Source organism: Formica exsecta, unplaced genomic scaffold (assembly GCF_003651465.1).
Source record: "Formica exsecta isolate Colony F162 unplaced genomic scaffold, ASM365146v1 scaffold106, whole genome shotgun sequence".
Taxonomy (NCBI): Eukaryota; Metazoa; Arthropoda; class Insecta; order Hymenoptera; family Formicidae; genus Formica; species Formica exsecta.
In genome coordinates, this window is record NW_021848400.1 from 22957 (window position 1) to 49202 (window position 26246).

General features: G+C 30.8%; 2 protein-coding genes across 9 annotated transcripts in view; both read left to right on the forward strand.

The window, feature by feature from the left end:
• The window catches only part of LOC115234185 (cytochrome P450 4C1-like), a 26062-nt gene extending 13816 nt beyond the window's left edge, over positions 1-12246 (forward strand). Inside the window, exons 6-11 of one of the 3 annotated variants that reach the window (XM_029805002.1) lie at positions 9560-9626; positions 9805-9931; positions 10069-10150; positions 10239-10351; positions 10458-10695; positions 11812-12246. In XM_029805002.1, coding sequence (XP_029660862.1) covers positions 9560-9626; positions 9805-9931; positions 10069-10150; positions 10239-10351; positions 10458-10695; positions 11812-12152 — 968 coding nt within the window. In that variant the 3' untranslated portion in view covers positions 12153-12246. The remainder of the gene's footprint in view (positions 1-9559; positions 9627-9804; positions 9932-10068; positions 10151-10238; positions 10352-10457; positions 10696-11811) is intronic. The other 2 variants (XM_029805013.1, XM_029804992.1) reach the window with 2 other exon arrangements.
• On the forward strand, positions 6305-25892 carry LOC115234198 (cytochrome P450 4C1-like). Of its 6 annotated transcripts, XM_029805041.1 has the most exons (13): positions 14928-16296; positions 18277-18385; positions 18697-18774; positions 20305-20482; positions 20657-20766; positions 22056-22146; positions 22650-22844; positions 23492-23558; positions 23740-23866; positions 24003-24084; positions 24181-24293; positions 24400-24637; positions 25144-25892. In XM_029805041.1, the coding sequence occupies exons 4-13, from the start codon at positions 20314-20316 to the stop codon at positions 25482-25484; spliced, it is 1533 nt and encodes a 510-aa protein (XP_029660901.1). In that variant the 5' UTR covers positions 14928-16296; positions 18277-18385; positions 18697-18774; positions 20305-20313; the 3' UTR covers positions 25485-25892. The 6 variants fall into 6 exon arrangements, with proteins under 6 accessions (XP_029660918.1, XP_029660909.1, XP_029660901.1 ...); XM_029805058.1 differs by lacking the exons at positions 14928-16296; positions 18277-18385; positions 18697-18774 and adding an exon at positions 6305-6493; XM_029805049.1 differs by lacking the exons at positions 14928-16296; positions 18277-18385; positions 18697-18774 and adding an exon at positions 13789-14843.
• The last annotated feature ends 354 nt before the right edge of the window (positions 25893-26246 follow it).

Genomic DNA, 26246 nt, shown 5'->3' on the forward strand with positions numbered 1-26246 from the left:
AGGGGGGGGGGAGGGAGAGAAGGATATATGGCTTAGCCCCATTTCTGGAAGAGACCCATCCGTTGACACTGGCAATTGGAGCCCCAGAGATTACAGCGACAGCTGGAACTGTAGCAGCAGTCCTTCGGCCGGTGATCGCAGTTGCCGCCGCGTCTTATGCAAGCCCGCCTAAACAAGTATATGAACGAGGAACGTCTACTCGAGATTAGGGGAATCGAGAGAATGCCTTTTCGAGACATCGAGACATCGAGACATGAAAGAAGGGGACCATGAAATCACAATGTCGGTTCGCAGCACATCGCGCGCATTCACGCATACATACATGCATATATACATACATATATATACACACACACACACACACAAACGTGCGAATAACGCGACATATACACACGGACGCCGGAAAGATTTCTCTGGAGACCGCGCGAATAAAAGACTTTTTTCTCGAGTATCTGTATTCTTTTTTTTTTTTCATATCTTTTTATAATTCTCGAAGGACGTTAAAATTTAGGACATCGTAAGATTCATACACGCATGCTATTTTTTATATATTCGCATAATGAAAGCTTTTTCTTTCTTTATCAATGATAAATTATTTTGCAAAAATTTACGAGAAAATTTACTTTAATCTTTTTATATATCAGCGTCCGTAGAAAGCATGCAATTTCCGCAACAGTCAGCCAAATGGAAAAATTACGAAAAACGGGAAAGGGTTACCAGAGAAAGATCTCTTTGAAAAGGATCGTGAAAAGGAAGATGAAATCGGGATTGACAAGTAACATAATCCACTCACTTTTGTGCCGCTCGCATCAGATTCTCCAAAGCGTTGTCCGTATAATCCGAGGAGTCGCCACCTTGGAAATCGCCTGCGTCTTCTGCAAAAGTAAAACGCGAACGATCCATTTTATAATACGATCTGCATATATACTTTACTCTGATCGATCGCATCGGTTAATTAAAAAAAAAGAGTACTAATTTTTTTACTTGACATGCGCGCGAAATGCCATGAGCACGAATTCTCAAAAGTTACTCTGAAGGATAAGAGTATATCAAAAACTCTTTGCGGATGAAAAACAAAAATCGTACGCGAGCGTAGATCCAAAGAATATAAATAAACTTACGAATCTCGGTTTGAAAGTTTAAAGAGCACATCTTCGTTATAGAGATGAGATAAAAATGAAATAGCGTCCTACATGCACTCTATGAAAATAATGTCAACAAGACATCGCGAATTCGATCGTACGTTTCTTTGACTCGATGCGCGATCGCTGCAACAAATACTTCGTCTACGTCTTTTGATGAAGATAAAAATTTATTTTATTGGACAGAATCTAAAAACGTAGCTAAATTATGAAACCCATAGGCGAGCTTTATAAACATATAAACCGAAACAAATGGGAAACTGCAATGTATCTCACAGATTCAGCAAAGAATTTATTTTAGAAAATATTTTACTTTAGTAACCATATTTATTTCTTTAAAATATTGAAAACTATTTAGTCGCGAAAAAATACATTTTTGTACTTCCTTTATATGTTCTTTATACTTTCTGATAAAACTCACAAAGGTTGAAAATATTCTCGTTATATAAAAATTAAGCTAATTGCAAGACGCGCGATAATCAAAAGAATCATATTTAATATTTTTATTGTTCCGTTTCTATCTCTGCACGATTTTGTTTGCGATATGGTGAAGTCTCGTCTGAAAGAACACTATGTCTACAGTTCATTAAAGTTATTACGGCAAATCTTTTTACGTGTGGAATTGTAACGAGAAGATCCTTTCTGCGAAGAGGTGAAAGAGAACGTAGCAAATAAAATAAAATATAATCCTTTTGAGAAACCTTACGCTTCCCTTTTTCTTTACGGATTAAATTGACGTAATATTGTATTACTTATTTATTACAAACTCGTCGTCTTTTATTCCTTGAAAAAATTGAAAATGTATGTAAGTAATGAATAGTAAAATAAAAAAGAAAAAAAATGTGAGAGCAAGTTAAAATATATAAAAAAATTACCTTTGCCAAAAAATTAATTTTGCACATATATATATATATATCTTTATACAATATATACGTAATCTCATTTAATGAATTTTAATTTTGACGTGTACAATGCTGACTTTTCTTTTTATTAAATTCCTGCGGTTATATTTCATACTACAAATGCCTTGAATATTTTTCACTTTTTGATATTTTCTGAAATTTTATTCGTGGCTTGTCAAAATGGAAATGCAGTGAAACGATTAAATCATGATCGTATTATCGGGTCGCACGGTAATAGGCGAGAGATGAAAGAACGGAAATCGCATAAAAAATGATAAGCGATCGGCTGCGAGTTTATTAATTGTGGTAAGATAATCTTGATGAGCTCTATCGAATCGTACGACGGTCCGTTATCGTTTTTCTTCCACTTTCTTCCTCTCTCTCTCTCTCTGCCTTTTTTAAAGAGTCTTTCTCCCTCACGTCGACATTCCCATCGGCGAGCTGCAGAATCAAGATATTAATCCAAGGATCACTTTTTCACTTTCTCGTTGCTATTTCATTTCCATCTTTTTTTGCGCGAATGCTCCAGAAATACCGCTAATACTATATTTTAATATTTCTACCGTGTATCCGTACCATGGTAAAATATCTCAATATTATTCGCGCTTGTATTCAAGTATACAAAGTGATCTTTTTAACAGCTTTTAACAAGAGAGAACTCCACATGAATACGTAAATACTATTTTTGCAATAGCGACTAGTTTTGTAAACTAATATTAATTTGTATTTTTTTTTATTAAGGTAACTTTTTGTGAAAAAAAATTATAATTGTCTAAAGTTTATCTATATTTATATTATATGTTTCTTTTAAAACATTTGAAAGAGAGAGAGAGAGAGAAAATCACATTTTAGGAATTAAAAAATGTTTAAGTTTATAAAACTTTGAGTTACAAAAAAGATACCCCGTCATCATCATATTAAATCATGTCACTATGCAGGATTAAAATTAACATACAAAATTTTATTATAAATTTGTCACAAAGATTTTTGCTGCCGTTTCCTACAAACATGCTTTTCTACTAAAGTACATGTCTCGCTCGTATTTCTTCACGATTACTCTGTCCAAAGTCGTATATTACTTTGTGAGTTTGCAAGATAATAAAATATGATGAAACGACAGTAGAATAAATTTCATTTTATCGTTCGTAAAGAAAGACAGTATCTTTATCGTCCAGGAAAAGCACATAACTTGTATTTGTACTGCGGCACGTAGTGATCCAATTATTATACGTCATTTTAGAGAGTGCGCGACTTGTTGACTTCAGCATATAAAATACACAAAATCCAAGAGACACTTGGAATAATATTGCAATGTTCGATCTTAGCGTACAAAATTGACGAGTTAACAATAGGAGATAAAGAATATTAAAATAACCGGAAATATATTTAATACTATGTTGATGTAACAAATGAAGAAGCGGAAAAAATTTGCGCTTACGAGATGTCGAGAAATCGATAAACAATTGTTACGTCTTCAGACAGGAAGCCCCAAAAAGCAATCAAACTGGTTATAATTAAATCGCCGAGACCAATGTCCTGCCGGAAACTGATTACGGTTTCATTAACATCGACAATTCTTACACAATCATCATGATTTTTCACATTCCAAACGATTTGTTTTGTTGATTGAAGATAAAGCAATAGCGTAAATAAAGGAAATATTTATTTATTTACGTAATCAAATTGTATTATCAGAATGTTCTGATATACAAAAAATTCAATCTTTATCTTTTTTTCAGATATATAATAAGTTAATTACGCGAAATGTAACAATTCAGATGAATGAAAGCAAAGGAGAATATAATAGATAAACTTCTCTAAAGTCGCATAAAAAAAAAAGTCAGAAAATTTTGCATAGTACACAGGTATCTTGATATCTAATAAGAGAAACGAAAAAAGGCTCTTTAATATTATAAATCAAAGTAAGTAGAAACGATGCGAGCAGAGCTACAATGTAACTGTGTAAATTTACGAGAACACGAGTATTGATAAGTTTATACATCTACTTTGCCAGTTTACTTTGCTCTTTAAAGCATTAAACTGACAAGTTAGTATATACTTTTTTTGTTAAGATAACTATTATAAATTTATGTATCTATACTCGCATTCATTAACTGGCCCTTTTTTTCTTGTCGTTTTCTTTCATCTTATAAAATAAATTCTCTATATAAGCGAAATAATATCTTGATATTAAACCAAAATTAAATTTACTCGGTTTGTCTCTAACTTCCGTATTTCGTAAAATACAGATGATAATTACAAGTAAAAGCAAATATTGCATGTTGCATGTTGCTTTTGCTAGATTGATGCTTTCAAGTGGAAGCTAAACGTGGTGGCTTTAACGCGTTTCCGTAATTCGATTTGTCCGATCATGCATAGACTTGCGCCACTTGCACTGTGTGCGATTCTGTTGAATTGACACGATCCGTCAGCTCTTGTGTGCCAAGAGTTTCTCTCGACAAACGAGAGAAAGAAATAAAAAATATCGCGTTTATTATCTCGTTCTTGACTTGAGATATTTTCATGTGACTTTTAATAAGTTTGACGAATCTTTGATAGTCGTAGCGTTTCTAGCCGCGCTTGGCCACGTTCGCGTTACTTGATTCATAACGTTTTAATCAATATTAATAAATTATATTCCGAAACACGGAACTTTTAGCAGATTATATTCTTATTGTTAGCGTTAACGAGTAACGGGTTACAAGTTTAAACGAATCTCGAGATATTGTAATGCAGATGTGCCAAATAAATATTAAAGTTTGCAAGTTTTAATGTTCGCAAAGTTTCTGGTCGATTAATTTCGAAATGTTAAATAAATTAGAATACCAATCAAAAAGTTTTCAATGCGGGCGTAACTTCGAAGAAGCTTGTATATTCTCGAAGAACTTATCGGTAACTCTCTTTCATCGATGTAATTCAGGGAAGAATTAATTTCGAAGAAGAGACAAACACGGTCACTCCCATCAAGATGTATTGAACGAGATTTTACAGCAATCTTGATACTAACAAAACGGATATTTGTTTCAATAAAACTTTTCTATAAAATGACGTATTTTAATAAGAAAACTTCACTCAAATCAAGCTTTCCTTCACGTTATGTTTCAATGTCAAGAAACTTTAATTTAAAAGTAATAATGATAAAGGCTCTCTGGATTAAAATCAAATATAATAGAAAAGAGCATTTAGAGCCAAGCGCGGTACATGGTGCGCAAACTATTTATTATTAGTGATAAGTTAATACTAATATAAATTTCGAACGTTTCGACCCTTTATTTGGGTCATCTTCAGCGCAAATTACACTAACAAACATAAATTTAACGTCTCATGGTTATAAAATTCGTCATACAAAGTTATACATGAGTTAAAATTAAAAATTAAAATTAAAATTAGAAAAAGAGAACCGGAGGTCTCTCACATCTTTATGAACGTTGGTAATTCTTTCATGTCGTTGTGAAGGTAACTAAATTAGCGGTTGTTATGCCGAAAATCAGAGTCCGATTTATAAAACTCATATCTATACGTAATGTACAACTATAAACGGCGTTCCACATGTTGTGCAAATATATAAAATAGAGGTAATTAAAACTATTGTGTAAATGTAGGAGACCGACTCACTAGTTATTGAGATGAGTAATGACATCGATCATGAACAATAAGGTGAAAAGAAGAATAAATAACATATGGCGTGACAATAATAAAGATCAAAAAATAAAAATATGATAAGAAAAACTAGGAAAACATCAGATAAAGACTGCCCGCCGCTCGTTAGCGATGGGTCTTTTTATTATCTCCCCTTGGTTTCCCGGAAAAGGATCGTTTAGCGACAAGACCATGTATCGTGTCTCGATTTTGGCGGCAAGATCCGGATGCACGCTAAGTTCTAAGTAGGACTTCTTTGCTTGCATTTTCGCAATTTCCTTATTCCTTTTTATTTCGCTTTTAAGTAGGACTTCTACGTTGCATTTTTGCAATGTCCTTATTCCGCTTGCCCTGATTTCCGCGTTATCGCAATGAAGTGATTGCGAGGTCGCTCGGGCTTCGCGCGTGGCTCGCGTTGTCAGCGCTTTGCTTGGTCAACAATCGTAACGTGAGCTGTATTTGCGTTACACTTCGAGAGCTCGAGTCAGGCTGATCGAGGAGTCCGAACTGTTAACTCTAAGAGCCCTGGCACATAAAAAAACTTAAGCAGTAAGACTTAAGACGTAAGCGAATTGACCAATCACGGTCGAACAGTAAGGCAGCCATATTGAAACGTAAGCTGCGCTGAAAATTCCGTATAGTTGAAATTTTTAAGTCTTAAGTCTTACTACTTAAGTTTTTTTATGTGCCCGGAACCTTAGAGTATTACGTTCGCGCTGGACGCTCAGTGTTACGTTTACGCTGGATGCTTGGTGTTACATTAGCTGCGAGGCGTTCTCCCTAACAACGAGTGGGATTTGTTAAACAAAGGTGGGTTGTTGTTGTTTCGGGGCTTTCGGCTTAGAAAAACGTGTCACTCTCGGTTACGAATGAACGTTGTATTCCTGTTGTACATAATATTTCTGTGTATAAAGTTATTCTCATTTTTACGGAAGTGTCCTTTCATTGCATCTGCGCGAGTGTGAGAGAGAGAAAGGGCGACGAACGTAACAATATACATACTATATTATATGCAAGCGATATTCTATTTGCTATCTGCATATACATAATATATGTAAGCTATACTGTGTTCACGGAGAGAACGACCTCGTTCCGCGCAACTTTGGGCAAAGTGGGGATTAGGTGAGAGACTTCAGCGCGCTACTTCATTTGTACTTTATATGGCTATAAACTTGTGCAAATGGACAATTTCATTATTTTATTATTGTAATCGACAATCAGACATACTTACAATTTTTCCTTAGATTAAAGCAATCATCATTTGCGTAGAAAATTAATGACGTTACGTATCATTTACACATCATTTATGTTTCTTTAACTAGAAACTAATATCGTTCCAATTGACACATATTAACTTTATACAACTGGATATTTCGATTGATCTGTATCTCTAAAACATTTCCTAATTGTATTTTCTAAAAATATATTATTTAGAAATTTTAAAAATATCTTTCGATTTATATGTGTAACATGCAGAAATAATGTTGCAACATCTAAGAAAAGTTGCTTGTTAAAATTTGTTAAATTTTTCTCTGAAGCATTTATAGGATTAACTCACTCTTAGACTTAACAGTACGGGTTCCTCGATCAGACTGACTCGAGCTCTCGAACGTACCGCTTATATATTTATCTTCACAAAAAGTTTAGCCCACTGGTTTAGCCGCTGAGAGTTTCCAGCTTCGACTGGCGGCAATCGTTTTGTCAGTCAATCTTAGGATACCACATTTCGCAACTATCTCGCGAGAGTATCGAGCCACGCGATAACATGTCATCGGCTGGATCCAAAATAACTGTTAATACCGTTTTCTCTTCAAGTAAAGCAAATTTCTGGCCGATACAGTTTCTTGGTCCAGCGTTGAATGGAACGTAGGCATATGGATTTCTATGTTTCGAATTATCCGGAAGAAAGCGATCTGGATCGAACTTTTTTGGATCTGACCAAATTTCTGGATTTGTATGCGTTAATGAGATTCCCAATATGACTGTAGCATCTTTCGGAAGCATATAATCGGCTGAAATAAAACACATTGTTATAGACTGTATTCTGTCACACATAAAACTTTATATTGATAAACGTGTATTACTTAGGAACAACAATTTTTTCCTCAAATTAGACAACACTAACATTCCAATTTCCTGGTCCCCTCGTTTTCTGGGGATTTACCTCGATTCGGAATTAAAATAGAGAGCTCATATCAACAAACTAAAAAACAGGACCATTCCCAGGATCAACATTCTTAAAGCGATCTCAGGCATCAAATGGGGAGCATATTATGCATATGAAATCAGTTTCTATTATGTATCTCATTATAATAAAAAATCAATTTACGATGCAATATTATATGAATGAAATCTTTATCAATCTGTGTGTGTGTGTGTGTGTGTGTGTGTGTGGGTGTGTATGTGTGTGTGTGTAAAATTCAAATGTAATTCTAATTTAAAAAGTAACTGTAGTAATTTATGCATTTAAATATTTGGTAACTTAAAAGCTGTTTAATATGTTTACAGGCTATAAGAATGGAGTTAATCTCTTTGATACTGTGCGCCTTGTTCGTTGTTTTAATCCCCGCGATTATATTGACAGTGTCTTATATCACCAGTATGTTCTTCGACGAAAAATATTTCTCAATATGGTAGATTTCTTTTTGGCATGGCATTTGAATTAATGAAGTTGACGGACTATGGTGAAGAACTTTATAAATAAGATATTGCTATTATATGCTTTTACAAATATTGTTTACATATTTTTAGTAAAAAGTTTAAAAGAATTAACAACTGAAAAAAAATTTGTCATTTATTTTAAATCAGTATAATAATTAGTAAATACTGAAAATCTAATTATGTGCTTATCGCTACAGAACGCTTGCAATGGTTTGAGCAACGTATGATTGATTTTAAAGATGGAATTTTCATATTTTGGGTTGGCTTGAAACCGATGATTAATATTTATAAACCTGATTTTTTACAGGTAAGAATAAATAGAAATTATGGTAATAACATAAAATTTTATAGTATAATATTGGTCATTATGCTGCAATAATAAATTTTCAGTTATGTGATATCAATAATAAAAAGACTTGCCAAGTATACTCTAAATGTCTAATTTTGTTGAATCAGTTAGTTTTGTTTTAGATAGTTTTAGTTTTGTTGAATAAGTTCTTCCATTATAGTAATAAATTGATGGCTTATTTATCCATTTATTCACTTATTTGGCTATTAAAACAACAGTTAAATATATTTACTGGAAAAATAGATGATTTTGTTTTAACATTGAATTTGTTTTTATATTCACACAATCAAATTTACGCGGTACACAAGATCTTTTTGTTCTGTCGAGAAATATATTTTATCTGCAATATCGAATAATTGATTAATGTATCGAATACGGTTTGTTTTCATGAAATGAAGTTCATTGAGGCTCCGTTCCAATATTCACTACCAGTATTAAAAATCTATACGTTTTCAATACTGGCAGTTGATATCGGGTCGCAGCCTGAATGTGCAGTGGCAATAATGATTTTACTGCAAAAGCAAAATTCTTTCTCTTCGTCTATATGCAATCACGGATTATAATATTAGTATAATTTTGATGAGCTCGATTTCTGACATTGCATATGTAAATCAATGCAAAAAATCAAATCTTACGTGTTATTTTATATAATTGTGACAATAAATAAATGGCTTATTTTCGTAGATATTTAGATATAAGCAAAATTTTATGTCGGTATTAATTTAGGTGTATAACAAAATTAATTATTTGACTTAATATTATTTTTGAGATTATAAGAGACAATTTTATTTTTTATGGAATTTGTAAGTAATATAACATACTTTGGAAAGTTGTGGCAATAATATTAATAAATAATTATTTTGCAGAAACGACAATGGGAGTGGATGTACATGCTCAAGAAATTGAAACCGAATATACCACAACAATACATAGGTCCGAAAAATCACGAGTTACATTATTTTGTTAGTTAATAAAACGGTTAATAGCATTAATGATTAATTAAGAAGATCTTTTTAGAAATTGACAACAAAATTTGTTTGATTAATTTATATTTAATATAATAGCATAAATATGCTGTTATATTAGTTTAATGTTTTAATCGTATTTTTAGAAGTTCTAAATTAATAGTCGAGCGATTTTTTCGACCGTGGCTTTGGTCAGATTGGTTATATAACTTAGTGCCTTCAGGAAGAAAATACAATTCAGGGCTTAATATAATACATAAATTTACGAAAGAGGTACGCGCAAAAAGAAACATTAATAATACATTGTAATGTATTAAGATATCGGCAGAATTTTATTAAATTAATTATTTGCATTACTTTTTGTTGGGGTGAATTCAACAAGTTTACAACGGATAAATGATAAATTTCAGGTGATACGTAAGAGAAAGATCGCACGACAATCGTTAAACAGTTCTGCGAAATTGGAAAACGAGGATGACGAACTTGACATAGGTGTGATTATTATATTATCGTTATACATATGCTTTGATGGCTTGTGTAAATATTTTTTAAATTATTTTTATGAAATTTAGTTTGATAGGTAAGCGTAAGAGGAAAGCTTTTCTGGATTTGTTACTAGATGAGAATGAGAAGGCCGAAACTCCGTTAACTGATGATGAATTGAGGGCACATGTCGACACATTCATGTTCGAGGTGAGAGAAAAATCTTTGTAGTTTAACTTAAAATCTCTTCTTATCAGACTCGGTAATGTTATTATAACTGAGTGTTATAGAATTGTAAATGGAGATAATGATACAGGGTCACGACACAACTGCTATTGCGATAACCTGGACGCTCTTTCTTTTGGGCAATAATCTCGAGGATCAAGAAAAAGTTCATGAAGAACTCGAGAAAGTTTTCAAAGATTCAAAGATACCAGCCAGCGTAAAGGAATTGTCGCAGTTAATGTATCTCGATAGGATCATAAAAGAAACGCTCAGACTATTCCCAAGTGTACCTGGGATCTCAAGGAAACTAGCGGAAGATGTAAAGATAGGTATGATAGGACTTTATTTCTATTAATATTAAGATAAAAGAAATCTTAAGATATTTACATTAATCCGGAAATTTGTAAATCTCGCAATTAAACGATAATATTTTTATTTAAAGGATGAAGAGAATGTGTTTCTATTCAGAGAGATATCTTTTTTTATTTATTAAAGGCTAAATAAAAACGATTCAGCAAAAGACCAATAGTTTAAAATCCATTTTAGACAGTCTCTTATTTGCAACAGAAAAGAAAAAATTCCATTTACCATTTGATATTTTGCACGTGTGTGAATGTGTGTGTGTGTGTGTGTGTGTGTGTGTGTGTGTGTGTGTGTGTGTGTGTGTGTGTGTGTGTGTGTGTGTGTGTGTGTGTGTGTGTGTGTGTGTGTGTGTGTGTGTGTGTGTGTGTGTGTGTGTGTGTGTGTGTGTGTGTGTGTGTGTGTGTGTGTGTGTGTGTGTGTGTGTGTGTGTGTGTGTGTGTGTGTGTGTGTGTGTGTGTGTGTGTGTGTGTGTGTGTGTGTGTGTGTGTGTGTGTGTGTGTGTGTGTGTGTGTGTGTGTGTGTGTGTGTGTGTGTGTGTGTGTGTGTGTGTGTGTGTGTGTGTGTGTGTGTGTGTGTGTGTGTGTGTGTGTGTGTGTGTGTGTGTGTGTGTGTGTGTGTGTGTGTGTGTGTGTGTGTGTGTGTGTGTGTGTGTGTGTGTGTGTGTGTGTGTGTGTGTGTGTGTGTGTGTGTGTGTGTGTGTGTGTGTGTGTGTGTGTGTGTGTGTGTGTGTGTGTGTGTGTGTGTGTGTGTGTGTGTGTGTGTGTGTGTGTGTGTGTGTGTGTGTGTGTGTGTGTGTGTGTGTGTGTGTGTGTGTGTGTGTGTTGTTCGTGTTGTGTTGTGTTGTGTTGTGTTGTGTTGTGTTGTGTTGTGTTGTGACAATTTTTCAAATAGTTTTATTACAAACAGAATTCTATTTCGAATTATCTTGTGCAGATTGTCTAAACTATATTTAACATTATATTGTAGGTTTTGCACAAAAGCTACATTTTTTAGACTACAAAAACATTTATACTTAAAAAGTTTATCGATATAAAATTTTATGTGTTGCAGAATACAGTCTATAACAATCTCTTTTATTTTAGGCGATTATACGCTTCCGAAAGATGCTACAGTCATGTTGTTAATCTCATTAACGCATACAAATCCGGAAATTTGGTCAGATCCAAAAAAGTTCGATCCAGATCGCTTTCTTCCGGATAATTCGAAACATAGAAGTCCATATGCCTACGTTCCATTCAGCGCTGGACCAAGAAACTGTATCGGCCAGAAATTTGCTTTACTCAAAGAGAAAGCGATATTAACAGCTATTTTGAGAAAGTGGAGAGTGAAAAGTGTAAAAACAATGGATACAGTTCAATATGGGCTCACTATCACTTATCGACCGTGCGAAGAGATATTCATCCATTTCACGCCAAAGAAATAATTAATTTATCATACCATATACTCTATACACTTTTATGTATATCTTGAAATATATGGTGACGGTTTCGACGTTCTTGTCGTACAGAGGATGACATAATATAACGGATTGTAAATACCGAAATCGTAATATTGGCATATAATAATGAAATTTTATATATACTTACGTTGAGGATGAATACTTGAGGCGATACTTGTTATAATTTTTCTCGAGATATGTACTTTGAAATACAAAAATAACGAAAAATACAGAGCCATTTGAATTTTGCGATCCATCGCGATGCATTTCGACAATTACTGCAGAATACGAAATCGAATAATTAAGTATTTCGATATTCTTAAACCCGTTTTAAGCCAATATAAGACTATGCATGAAAGGTTGCATGAAAGACTGCATGAAAGCTATGTAGTAAAGACTGAGATTGCATAAGATTTGATCAATCGAAAAATCTTTATTCTATTTTTAATTAATTTAAAATCCTAATCTTAGTTTTTAATTTATATTATCTGATTTATCTATATTGTCCAATATTGAATTGATATTAAAATGGATATTAAAGGTTGTTATATATGAAATATGTAAATGCATTGGTTTAATATAAACATTTTATATTAGATAAAGTTGCAATAATAAAATATGTTAAATTGAAATAATAAAATAATTCTGCTAAATGACGTGATAATATGTCATTTTTGAATTTTAATTCATTAAAATATTTATGTATATGTATATATATCAGGTCTACCGGAAAGTTCTGTCCGTTTTTGGAATAAAACAAAATACAAATTTTTATTACCGTCAATAAACTTTATTAAATAATGTAATTGCCATTATTCGGAGAAGTATTGTCAGCGACTGGATAATTTAAATACAGCAGTCGAAGAAAAGAGGCCGGCGATGTTCAATAGGAGGAACATCATACTGCATCATGATAATGCTAGGCCACATGCTGCTTTGGGGACTCGTCAAAAAATTGCAGAACTAGGCTGGGAAATTCTGTCGCATCCACCATATTCCCCGGACTTAGCACCCTCCGACTATCACTTGTTTTTGTCTTTACAAAATTTTTTGAGGGGCAAAAAATTCAAAAATGAAGAAGATATGAAACAAGCACTGGTTCAATTTTTCGTATCAAAAGATAAAACATTTTTCGAAAATGGGATATACAAATTGCCCTCACGCTGGCAAGAAATCATTAATAATAATGGCAATTACATTATTTAATAAAGTTTATTGACGGTAATAAAAATTTGTATTTTGTTTTATTCCAAAAACAGACAGAACTTTCCGGTAGACTTAATATATACATTTATATAAAACTGATGCAATCTTATATACAAATTAATTTAAATAAACATAAAACATGTTTAGAAACATAAATGATTTGGATTTTGCATTGAATTTTGCACAAGATTGTTGAATAAAGTTAAAATCAATTCTAAAATTACTCAAGATTTAATTATTCTAATGTTTTACTAAATTTCACTTAAATCACCAATATTATTTGTTTCGATATTATAGAGGCTAGATAAAATTCTAAAGATATGATGGACATGTTTCTTGGAAATAAATAAATTTTATTTTTATTTGTTTTTTTTTAGCCACATGATTACTCCTTTTTAGCAATTATAAATAATATTAGAATAGCTTGAGATTCTCAGTGCAAGAATTATATCTTTTTCTATACAATTGCTACTACAGATTATTTCTTAAGTGATTTTATTATTTGTTTTTTTCTCATTGATGTAAGAATTTGTTTTATTACAATAAATTCAAAATTTGATGATCCAATGTAAAACATACATATAAAAATGGTATTGCATCGTTGTTGATTATTCAGGTAATCATACATTTGATAAACATTATGAGGAGTTACGAAGCGTGTGGTATGTCCGAAACTCAAATTGAATTTCTATGGCAAATATTTGCTGTAGGACACACAGAAGAGCATATGAAAACGAGTTGTCAACAATTCAGGAATTGCTCAAAACAGTGATTTATTCGACTTTAAACTTTTATCCGATAATATTGCGTATACTGATAGCTTTGATATAGATGTTTATTAATCGATTATAATTCTGCGAATTGAGGTCAAAGATTATCGGAAAATCTGAAATTTAAAATACGCATCAAGCGAGTCACGATGTTATCATTCGGCTTGAAGAGAGAGAGTACCAACATGATTTAAAATTTTACTTGAAATGTCTCGGGATTTTGTTCTATGATAAACAACTTAGTCGCCTTGCGACTAATCCACATAATATTTAATATTTTAATTCTATATTTATTACAAATGCAAACTTTGCTACGTTTTTTAATGAAAAAAATTAAAAACGCTTCGATTTATGACTTACTTGAAATAATTATGTAATTTCCTGTATGGATTGTTACAAGTGTTAAATGGTGTACGCGAATAGAATATCATTTTAGAAAAAAAATTGACATTTGTACAGCAAATGGACAAGTCGACGCGTTGGGACGTGGACGATGACGGCTTTTTCCTAGTAACTAGTGTTTCCCTTCAAGAAAACACCGGCACTACTTTCGCTGGATCCGTCTATATGAATTGAGAGGAAAGATTCTTGTGTCGCGCATTACAGAAACGAGGCCGCATCTTCAGCTACCGAAACAGTAAGATATACATCAGCGATGGTATCTTTAGCGGACTGGCTGGCATCTGTGAGCGGATAAAAGGTGAAAGTTGTTATTTTATAAATCTTGAGATGTTAATTTTTTTTTTGTCTTTTGTGAATTAGTAGCATTGCGAAAATTTGATGGATATTTTACAATGATTTTATAATGGAATTATTATCCTATCAAACGTATATCAATGTTGATGTTTTGTTTACGGAGCTGCCAAATCGAGCAAAAATAAAAAAAATGAAATTATTACGAATGATCTTTTTTTGATATGAATGTACGAGAAGTAAATAAATTATGCGCTTTTATTTCCTTTATAGAAGATTATTGATTCGTGTTTATCTGGTCGTAAAAAGCCAGCAGGTCGCGATTGTCGAATGATCTTGCATCTCTATTGCACGGTGTTCTGATCAGAGTTTTGTTCGTTGATGCTCTTTATCTGTGGCCCGAAGAATTTTTATCTGATTGAAATATTTAAGTATTAAAGCTAAATACTTAAATATTTCAACTAAAAGAATAATAACCAATTAAACGCATTTAGACTAGGCAATAATAATATTTTTCTCCTTGTAAAATTGCAATATATGTCTTGTATATTATCTAACATGTGTGTGTGCACTCATCACTACTAGAACAGCAATTACCGGTCGTAAAAATTTTCTGATGAGAATAAAGAGCAAGGATCAAGTATTTAAATTATTATCATAATCGGTTTAGCAAGTAACAATCATGATCAGCAGGGTTGCGTTCGAGAACGTCATTCTATCTTTGTTCAACTTTTAATAAATAATGAAGATAAAACGATGCTCGGTGCACATGGGTGACTTTCTCAAACGCAGCCCAGAATATGCAAGAAAATCACAGAGATTATATACATTATATCTTTACGTGAGATTATATACATTATACGTTTACGCGATGAAGATAGAGATTACACTTCACACATTGCCTGAGCTAAAGCTTATTATGTATATATTGTAACATTTCTTAAGTATGCGTGCTTTACAATTATTACTTAAATATACTATGTATATGCAAACGGTTATTGTTTCAATCAGTTTTTGTCACATATTTCATTGTTATCAAAAGTTACTTCACAATACAGCATTCTTCCAATTGTGCAAAAACACTTCAAACGCTTGCAAGGAGAAATCATATAAGATAAATGATTCGACTTCGTACATTGCATTGTGTGAATTTTTATATATATCTGATTCGAGTAGCGCAAAGCGAGAATGAGACTCAAACAATGAACATTAAAATAGCAGTATCATTTTGCGATTGAATCTTGAATCGAGAAGAAGTAAGAGCAATTATATAAGCATCTATTCTCCTCCCCTCTCTTTTTCTTTTAGTTATTTTATTATATTTAATTATATTACATTTCTATGTACAAAGCATGATAAATTATAATACGTAATAAGTGATGAAGCAGTGATATCTGCGAAAAGTGTCAAATATCTTGGTAAAACATCATTGTTTGAACATTAATTGCTTCGACATAACAGTAAGTATCGAAATCTTGCATTTTTTTCAGTATAATTTAGTTAAAACTCGTGGTTTTGCTTTTTATTTGTTTCAAGACACAAAGTAATTCACGCGAAGTTAAAATGTGATTTAATAAAAAAACTCATGAAACAAAGTACGGGCGGATATTTTTTGAGGAGAGATCAATCTTTGCTATCTCGATTCTTTAAATCCTATTATATAAAATTAAGATAAGTAATCATTCGGAAACAAAATTAACAGTGTATATTCAAAATTTTACGGATCATAATTCTTTGAAACTCGGTTATATACGTATATGTCAATTAAACAGTAATGATGGAGCGCTTACATTGTTGCGCAAATGTATGTGTGTTTGATCAAAAATTTGAAATTCAATATTGCTTTAATATTTTGTAAACACCATATATATCATATATTTAAATTATTGATTCGTGTTTATCTTAAAAGGTCGTAAAAAGCCAGCAGGTCACAGTTGTCGAATTTTCTCGCATTCTATTGCACAGCGTTTTGATCAGACTGTTGTTCGTAGATACTTTTCACCTGTGGAGAATTTTCACCTACGTCGCGCGTCGCTACGCATCGATATGTTAATCTCTTTGCCGCCTGTTAAATACAACATCAACGAGCCATGTTGGTTTGATAATAAATAAGTAATAAATTATTTCGTTATCGTTTATTACAAACACTTATCAATCATAAATAAAAACCAAGGCCAATTGGAGCGCGGACGCGATACTTAGAGCGTGAACAACAATTATTATCTTTCTTTAGGAATACATTAACTATGCGTTACAAATAGTTCAAACGTTTCGACCCACTTCGAGTCCTGTTCAATGAAATTCGGATAAAAAGATTAAAAACTAAAAAGATACAAACGGTAAATCCATCTAAAGCATAGTGACGTAATGATAAATATGAATGGATAATACGGCGCAATAAAATTATACATTATAGTTTAACGCGCTTCCAATATGTGTACACACCATTCGATGGAACAAAAAGAAATAATTTCGATCCTATTAATTATCAGATTTATCACACGAATAATAGGTTCTCGTTATGAATAATATGATGGTCTTTTGTCGAATAGAAGAAGACGCCAAATTATTCATAACGAGAACCTATTATTTGCATGGTAAATCTGATTATTAATAGGACCGAAATTATTTCTATAATAATGGATTCTATAATGGATAATAATTCCATTTAGATTTGCCGCTTGCGTCTTTTTAATTCTTAATCTTTTTATCCGAGTTTCATTGAAAAGGAACCGAAGTGGATCGAAATGTTTGAACTATTTGTAATGCATAGTTAATGTATTCCTAAAGAAAGATAATAATTATTGTTCACGCTCTAAGTACAGTGTCCGGGTTTTAATTGACCTAGGTTTTTTATTTATTATTAATTCTTATTCATCATTTGAGCTTCCCTAACTACTTAATTTTTTAATTCTATTAACTTATTCAAATACTTATATTCTCTTATCGTAATACGTACGCGATTTTTATTGTAATATACTATCTTTTTTTAGTTCAAATATTTAAGTATTTAAGCTAAATACTTCAATATATTTTAACTAAAAAAATAATAAACAATTAAGCGCATTTAGACAATAAAATGCGCTTAATAAATGTAACATTGCAATATACGTATTGTATATTATCTAACACATGTGTGTGCATACATCACTACTGAAACAATAATTTAACAGTAATTACCGGTTGTAAAAAATTTTCTGTCAAGAATAAAGCAAGAATCAAGTATTTATAAATTATTATCGTAACCGATTTGGCAACTAAGAACCATGATCAGCTGAATACGCAAGAAGATCACAATAGTGAAGTTATATACATTATGTCATTACACGACATAAATAGAGATTATTATATATACTATTACTTATTGTTAGATATACTATTTATATGCAAACAATTATCGTATTTATCGGTTTACATCTTGTATCTTATTGTTATCAAAGGACAGTTCACACAAAACGGCATATTTTTAATCGTACAGAAACATTTCAAATGCTTGCGAGGAGAAATTCTATAAGATAAGTGATCCGGTTTCGTTGTATATATTACATTGTGAGTATTTATATATTGCTGGTTCGAGTAGCGCAAAGCGAGAATTGAAAATAAAAATAAGATAAAAGATAATAAAGATTAAGACTTGAATGATAAAGATTAAGATGCATCATTTCGTGATCGAATCTTGAGTCGAGAAGAAGTAAAAACAATTATATAATCTTCTGCTTTAAAAAAAAAAGTTATTCTAAAACATTTTTTTTAAAGCATCTATTCTTCTCCTCTCTCTTTTTCTCGGTTATTTTATTTTTATTATATTTAGTTATACTATATTTATATATAAAGCATGATAAATTATGATTTATAATTAGTAGTGAAGCGCAGCGATATTTGCTAAAAGTGACAAATATTTTGACAAAGCATTATTGTTTGCTCCGACGTAACGAACAGTAAGTACCGAAATCTTGCATTTTTTCAGTATCATTTAGATAACATTCGTGGTTTCGTTTTTTACTTTTTCAAGACACAAAGTAATTCGTGCAAAGTTAAAATGTAATTTAATAAAAAAACTCATAAAACAAAGTACGGACGGATACTTAATTTCGCAAATAATTCTTTGAAACTCGGTTATATACGTATATTTCAATTAAACAGTAATGATGGAGCGCTTATATTATTGCGCAAATGTACGTTTGATCAAAAATTTGAAATTCGATATTGCTTTAATATTTTGTAAACACCCATATATATCATATCTTTAAATTATTGTTAAACAAACTGAAAATTGTGTAAATTAGAAACTTGCACATTACTTCCTCACCATTTTATCTCACAAAGCTTAAGCTCCTTAAAGCAAGCGGGTTTTTCAATCTTTGCTTCCTCATAAAGGATGTGAGCGAAATAAAAAGATAAAGAAGCTATATGCTATTTTCTAATTTACACACTTTTTTATTTTTATATAATCGTTATAAATTATACATTTTCAGAAATGTAAAAACTCATTTAAGAAACACTTAATTCACTTTATTATAAGAAAAGATAACACAAGAAACATTGATAAACAGTTTAAAAGAACGGAGCTGTCAGTAATGCATTCTAATGACTTGATAGCTGTCTCAATACTAATATTCTGTTGTTGACCAAAACACTTTTGCACGTCGTCCTGGAAATCATCTTCACTTTTAGCGTCTTTAATGATACTCTATTTATGTAAAAAAATTTAATCCGATATCTCAAAATTTGCGAAAATTGCAACGTGTACAAACATTTTTCAAAAAATTCAAAATTTTATAAAAAATGAACTTTTTCACCGATCCTCATCAAATCCAATACCAACCATCCTTTAATAATATTCTAGCCATATAAAAAAAATTATCCAGATATCTCAAAAATTGCGGAAGTTAGAGGTTGGACAAACATCCCGTACATACAATACATACATTTTTTAGGAATATGATTTTTTGACGTTTTGGAACATTCTGAACACATTGGCATAAAAAAATTTTGTCACAAAAACAAAGCTTCCTCTATGAGGAAGCAAACAAGAATAATTATACGTTTTAAACCGCAAAACTTTTTAAAGATCTCAATGAAATACGGTGGAAAAATAAAATATAAATAATTTATTGCGATTTTCGTGAATCTTTCGATCAATGAACACAGATTCCAAATTTGGACGAGTTACATAGAAATAATCAATAAATGTTTTGCCGACAAAATATTATCAATCACATTAATTTTATATTCAATTTTCATCGATGATATGTATTTATATACACATTATATCCAATCTTCTTTAATAAAGTATCTTTATAAAATTTTCTGAGTTAGTGAAGATAATAATGATATAAACATCGTGTCAATGAAATATTTGTCAATGTGTGTGTGTAAAATTTCAATGTAATTCTATTTTAAAAAGTATTTATAATAATTTATGCATTTACATATTTGGTAACTTGGGCTGTTTAATATGTTTACAGGCTATAAGAATGGAGTTAATCTCTTTGATACTGTGCGCCTTGTTCGTTGCTTTAATCCCCGCGATTATATTGACAGTGTATCATCAGTATGTTCTTCGACGAAAGCTGAAAAATATTCCTCAATATGGTAGATTTCCTTTTGGCGTGGCATTTGAATTAATGAAGTTGACGGACTATGGTGAAGAACTTTATAAATAAGATATTGCTATTATATGCTTTTACAAATATTGTTTACATATTTTTAGTAAAAAGTTTAAAAGAATTAACAACTGAAAAAAAATTTGTCATTTATTTTAAATCAGTATAATAATTAGTAAATACTGAAAATCTAATTATGTGCTTATCGCTACAGGACGCATGCAATGGCTTGAGCAACGTATGCTTGATTTTAAAAATGGAATTTTTATTTTTTTTGTTGGCATGAAACCGTTCATTAATATCTATAAACCTGAATTTTTAGAGGTAAGAATGAAAAGAATCTTACTAATAGTATAACAAAATCTTATAGTAAAGTATCGGTTATATTTTTTGCGATGTAAATGTGTGTGTATAAATAGTAATTTATAATATCGTAAGAAAACGAAACTTTTTCTTAATAGTAATAGAAATAGAAATACAGTAAACTTTTATAAACATATTATTATAAATTATCAAAATGTTTTTTGATGTAATAGGGAAAAAGAATTTTGTTAATGGTCAGTAATACAATTGCTGTTATTGCATATATAAAAAATATGTCCATATTTTGCTATTATAATGAATTATTTAATATTATAACAAAATAAAGAAACAAATTAAATATTAGAAATTAAATATGACAAATTTAACAAATAAAAATTTTATTAAATTAAGAATTTGTTAAATTTAACGAATTTAAGAAATTTAATATTACAAGTTTAATGTTACAACAAAACTTCTTTTTTTCGATGAAATAGAAAAATTTTTGCTGATTATATTTATTTGTAAAAATATAAATTTACTGTTAAAGTAAAATAATTTATTCCTAATAATTGCTTTTAGCCATTCATTGTTTTGGTGATTGTAGAATAAACAGTAATTTATTATTTTAGAAAACAATTTTATTTGTGTGTATTGTATCGTATCGAGTTTGTATGTGTTGTGCATGTGCATATAGTGTCGATAAATCTCAATACTGTTTATTTGAAAAGACTCTCTTGTTTGATGATTATTTGAACTTGCTTGATTTTTATTTGAAAAGATAATTCGCTTGATGATCTTTGCATCTTATAAAGAAAGAAAAATATGCAGACTCAGCGGATGATATTTCACATCGCCGAAGTAAATTGAGATCTATTATAATATTGACAATAAAAAAAAGATTTTTTTATTAGGAAAAGCCACCCTGTATATATATATATATTCTTGCATCTACTATATTATATCTGCGTCATTAAAAAAACTGAATCGCCTCTCGAGTGAGATATTTCACGGTAAACCTTATATTCCTCAATTATATATTCCAAGTTAATTCAACGATCTAGTCAATTATCGGTTTCATATTTAGAATATAAATAAAAATGATAAAATAGAATGTCTTTTTCTACTGGTACATCAGGAAAAATGTAATTAACGATACATGAAAAAATAAATCGTAAATATGGAATAAAAGTTTTGCATATGAAACTCTGTTTTTGAAAAAATTAGAAATATGAAAAAAGATATCCTATTTAACATAAATGTGATAAATTATTACGCGCACGGTTATATTCTTTTTAAACACATTTTTACAGATTATTTTACCCAGCACCGTAAATATCGAGAAAGGATTTCCTTATCATTTGATGGAATCTTGGTTAGGCAAAGGGCTTTTACTTTCTACAGGTAAACGCATAAACTCTTTTACAACTATTTTTAATACTTCATTAAAGATGAAAAGTACATTGCAGCTTATACCAGATTATGCGTTTTTGATATATGGTTATTCGCGAAAGCATTTAGAACAAATTACAAGAAAACAGAAGAGTAAAATTTCACTCTAATGCAACTACGTAAATTTTTGTATATATTTACACCTAACAAAAAATGAGATATTTTTTTCGTGTTCTTATCTTTGTGTGATTACTTGTGTAACTGATTTTACATATTATTAATTATTCATATTAATTGGCACGCTTTAAAACGTTAGTCAGTTGTTTGTGGAATTTTCTTTACACTACAAATATTTGGTAGCGATATGCAAAAAAAAAACAAAACTAAAATAAAATATAAAATTGTATAATAAAATGTTCTTTTTCATTTTTATACTAATTTTTGCGCACTTATATTCTTTATGTCTCGTACAATTTTTTTAAGACGTAAATGTATTGTTGATTGAACTGCTTCAGGAAAACAATGGAATCATGATAGAAAACTCATCGGGCCGACGTTCCATTTTAGTATATTGGATCAATTTGCCGTGGTTATATCCGAAAAAGCAGAGATTCTGACAAAATGTCTTGAGAGAGAAATAGCAAAGAACACAGGAAAAGCTATCAATATTTTTCCGTTCGCTAACAATGTTGCTCTCGACATTATATGTGGTAATAAACATATATATATATCACATCATTATAATATATAATATGTCTTGTAGACAAAAGTATCGCTGACACAGTATATTTTGTGCTGCAATAACAAATTTTCAGTTACATGATATGAATAATAAAAAGATCTGTCAAGTACTATAAATTTTAATTTTGCTGAACCAATATATAAGTTCTTTCGTTATAATAATAAATTGATTGCCTATTTATTTATTTATTCATTTATTTCGCTATTAAATCAACACTTAAAAATATGTTTGCTAGAGAAATAGATGATTTTGCTTTAACATTGAATTTATTCTCTACAGTCAAATTTAATCGGCACACAAGATCATTCTATTCTGTTAGTATAATTTCGATGATCTCGATTTCCGACATTGTATATGTATACCAACGCAGAAATCAAATCTTACGTGACATTTTTTATATAATTATGAGAATAAATATATGACTTATTCTCGTAGATATTTAAATATAAGCAAAATTTTATATCAGTTTCGGTATATAAAAATTAATTATTTGACTCAATATTATTTTCGAGAGTTATAAGTATTAATTTTATTCTTTTATGGAATTTGTAAAGAATATAGCATACATTGACAAGCAAGTTATGGCGATAATAATAATAAATAATTATTTTGCAGAGACGGCAATGGGTGTGGATATACATGCTCAAGAAGTTGAAACCGAGTATACCACAACAATACATAGGTTCGAAAAGTCACGAGTTACATTATTTTGTTAGTAATAAAATAGTTAACAGCATTAATGACTTATTAAGAAGATCTGTTTAAGAATTAACAACAGAATTTGTTTGATTAATTTATATTTAATATACTTAATAGCATTAATATGTTATTATATCAGTTTAACGTTTTGATCGTATTTTTAGAAGTTCTAAATTAATAGCCGACCGATTTTGTCAACCGTGGCTTTGGTCAGATTGGTTGTATAACTTAGTGCCTTCAGGAAGAAAATACAATTCAGGACTTAGCAAAATACATAAATTTACGAATGAGGTATGCGCAAAAAGAGACGCTAATAATACATTGTAATGTATTAAGATATCGGCAGAATTTTATTAAATTAATTGTTTACACAATTTTTATTGGGATAAATTCAACAAGCTTACAACGAATAAATGATAAATTTCAGGTGATACGTAAGAAAAAGATTTCACGACAATCGCGAAACAGTTCTGTCAAATCGGAAAACGAGGATGACGAACTTGATATGGGTATGATTATTAAATTATTAAATTATTGTTATATATATGCTTTGATGGCTTGTATAAATATTTTTTAAATTATTTTTGTAAAATTTATTTTGTTAGGTAAGCGAAAGAGGAAAGCTTTTCTGGATCTGTTACTAGATGAGAATGAGAAGGCCGAAACTCCGTTAACTGATGATGAATTGAGAGCACAAGTCGACACATTCATGTTCGAGGTGAGAGAAAAATCTTTGAAGTTTAACATAAAATTTCTTCTTATCAGACTCGATAATGTTATTATAACTGAGTGTTATAAAATTGTAAGGACATATAATGATACAGGGTCATGATACAACTGCGGTTGCGATAACCTGGACGCTTTTTCTTTTGGGCAATAATCTCGAGCATCAAGAAAAAGTTCATGAAGAACTTGAGGAAGTTTTCAAAGATTCAAAGATACCAGCCAGCGTAAAAGAGCTGTCGCAATTAAAATATCTCGATAGGATTATAAAAGAAACGCTTCGATTCTATCCAAGCGTACCTATGGTCTCAAGGAAATTAGCGGAAGATGTAAAAATAAGTATGTCAGGACTTTATTTATATTAATATTAAGATAATAGAGATCCCTAAATATTTACATTAATTTGTAAATTTGTAAATCTTGCAATTGAGCTGTAATATTTTTATTTAAATGATGAAGAGAAAATATGCTTATGTTCAGAGAAATCTTCTTTTCTTAGTTATTAGAGGCTAAATAAAGGCGATTCTGCAAAACATCAATAGTTTAAAATACATTTTAGATGGTCTCTAATTTGCGATATAATTCTAGAAAAAATTCTATTTTTCATTTTATACTCCGCGTGTATGTGTGTGTGTATCAATTCTTCAAATATTATTATTACAAATAAAATTCTATCACTAATTATCTTATCAAATCATCTAAAGTAGATTTAACATTATAATATGGATTTTACACAAATATTCCATTATTTAGACAACAAAAATATTTACATTAAAAAATTTATCAATATAAAATTTTATGCGTGTGTGTCAGAATACAGTCTATAACAATCTGTTTTATTTTAGATGATTATACACTCCCGAAAGGTGCTATAGTCGTATTGCAAATCGCTATAACGCATATAAATCCGGAAGTTTGGCCAGATCCAAAAAAGTTCGATCCAGATCGCTTTCTTCCGGATAATTCGGAACATAGGAATCCATATGCCTATATTCCATTCAGCGCTGGACCAAGAAACTGTATCGGCCAGAGATTTGCTTTACTTGAAGAGAAAACAATATTAACAGCTATTTTGAGAAAATGGAGAGTGAAAAGTGTAAAAACGGCGGATGCAGTTTCATACGGAGCCACTCTCATTTTCCGACCAAGCGAAGACATATACATTCATTTCACGTCAAAGAAATAATCAATTTATCAGCAAATGTCTATTTTTCTTTATCGTGCGCAATTTTTATAATCTTTTTCGATTATACGGAATTTGAATGTTTTCATGTTATTGTCATTGTGCATATAGTGTACATATTATATGTACACGATACACTTTTATACATAGTAATTAAGGAGTGATACGATGAGTTATACGTTTAATTATTACGAAATATCGAGCAAATATGTAGCGTTAAACATTGCATATAGTCAAGAGTAAAAAGAACATAAATGATTTGTGAACATTTTTTTTCCTACGCAAATGTCATTGATTGTTTTAATCGCAACATATCAATAATATATATCACAAAAATGAAAGCAGATGACAAGCACACAGATTTAAATTGCTATGATAACCATAATAAATTTAAATTTAATTAATTTGTAGAAACTGGATTAGTATGTTACTTACATTTTCTTTCTCTCTTTGGAAATCTGTCTTGTAATTTATATGTACATTATCTACAAGTGAATCTTCGAAGAAAATACGATTTATGCACAAATTCTAAATTCCGCAAAAATTCATAATTCGGAAAAATATCAAGAAAGTCAGATTGGTGTGTATTCTCTAGATTCGCTACCGCGTTGCTTTTTACCGCGCGGCAAACCTTTCCGCGTCCTGTATGTGGGAGCCATTACTCAATGCGGAACACAGCCTGTATTATTGTAATTGTAATGTATCGACAATCAGTCGTACCAATCTTCAATCATCGCTTTGCGTAGCACATGTCTCTGAATATTT

What these genes read in the sequence shown, in the direction of transcription:
- LOC115234198 (XM_029805058.1), top strand. Translation starts at nt 20,314, where the DNA reads ATGGAGTTAATCTCTTTGATACTGTGCGCCTTGTTCGTTGCTTTAATC. An exon ending in AATGAAGTTGACGGACTATG is followed by an intron (nt 20,483 to 20,656) that starts GTGAAGAACTTT and finishes TTATCGCTACAG; the next exon opens with GACGCATGCAATGGCTTGAG. An exon ending in AGGGCTTTTACTTTCTACAG is followed by an intron (nt 22,147 to 22,649) that starts GTAAACGCATAA and finishes GAACTGCTTCAG; the next exon opens with GAAAACAATGGAATCATGAT.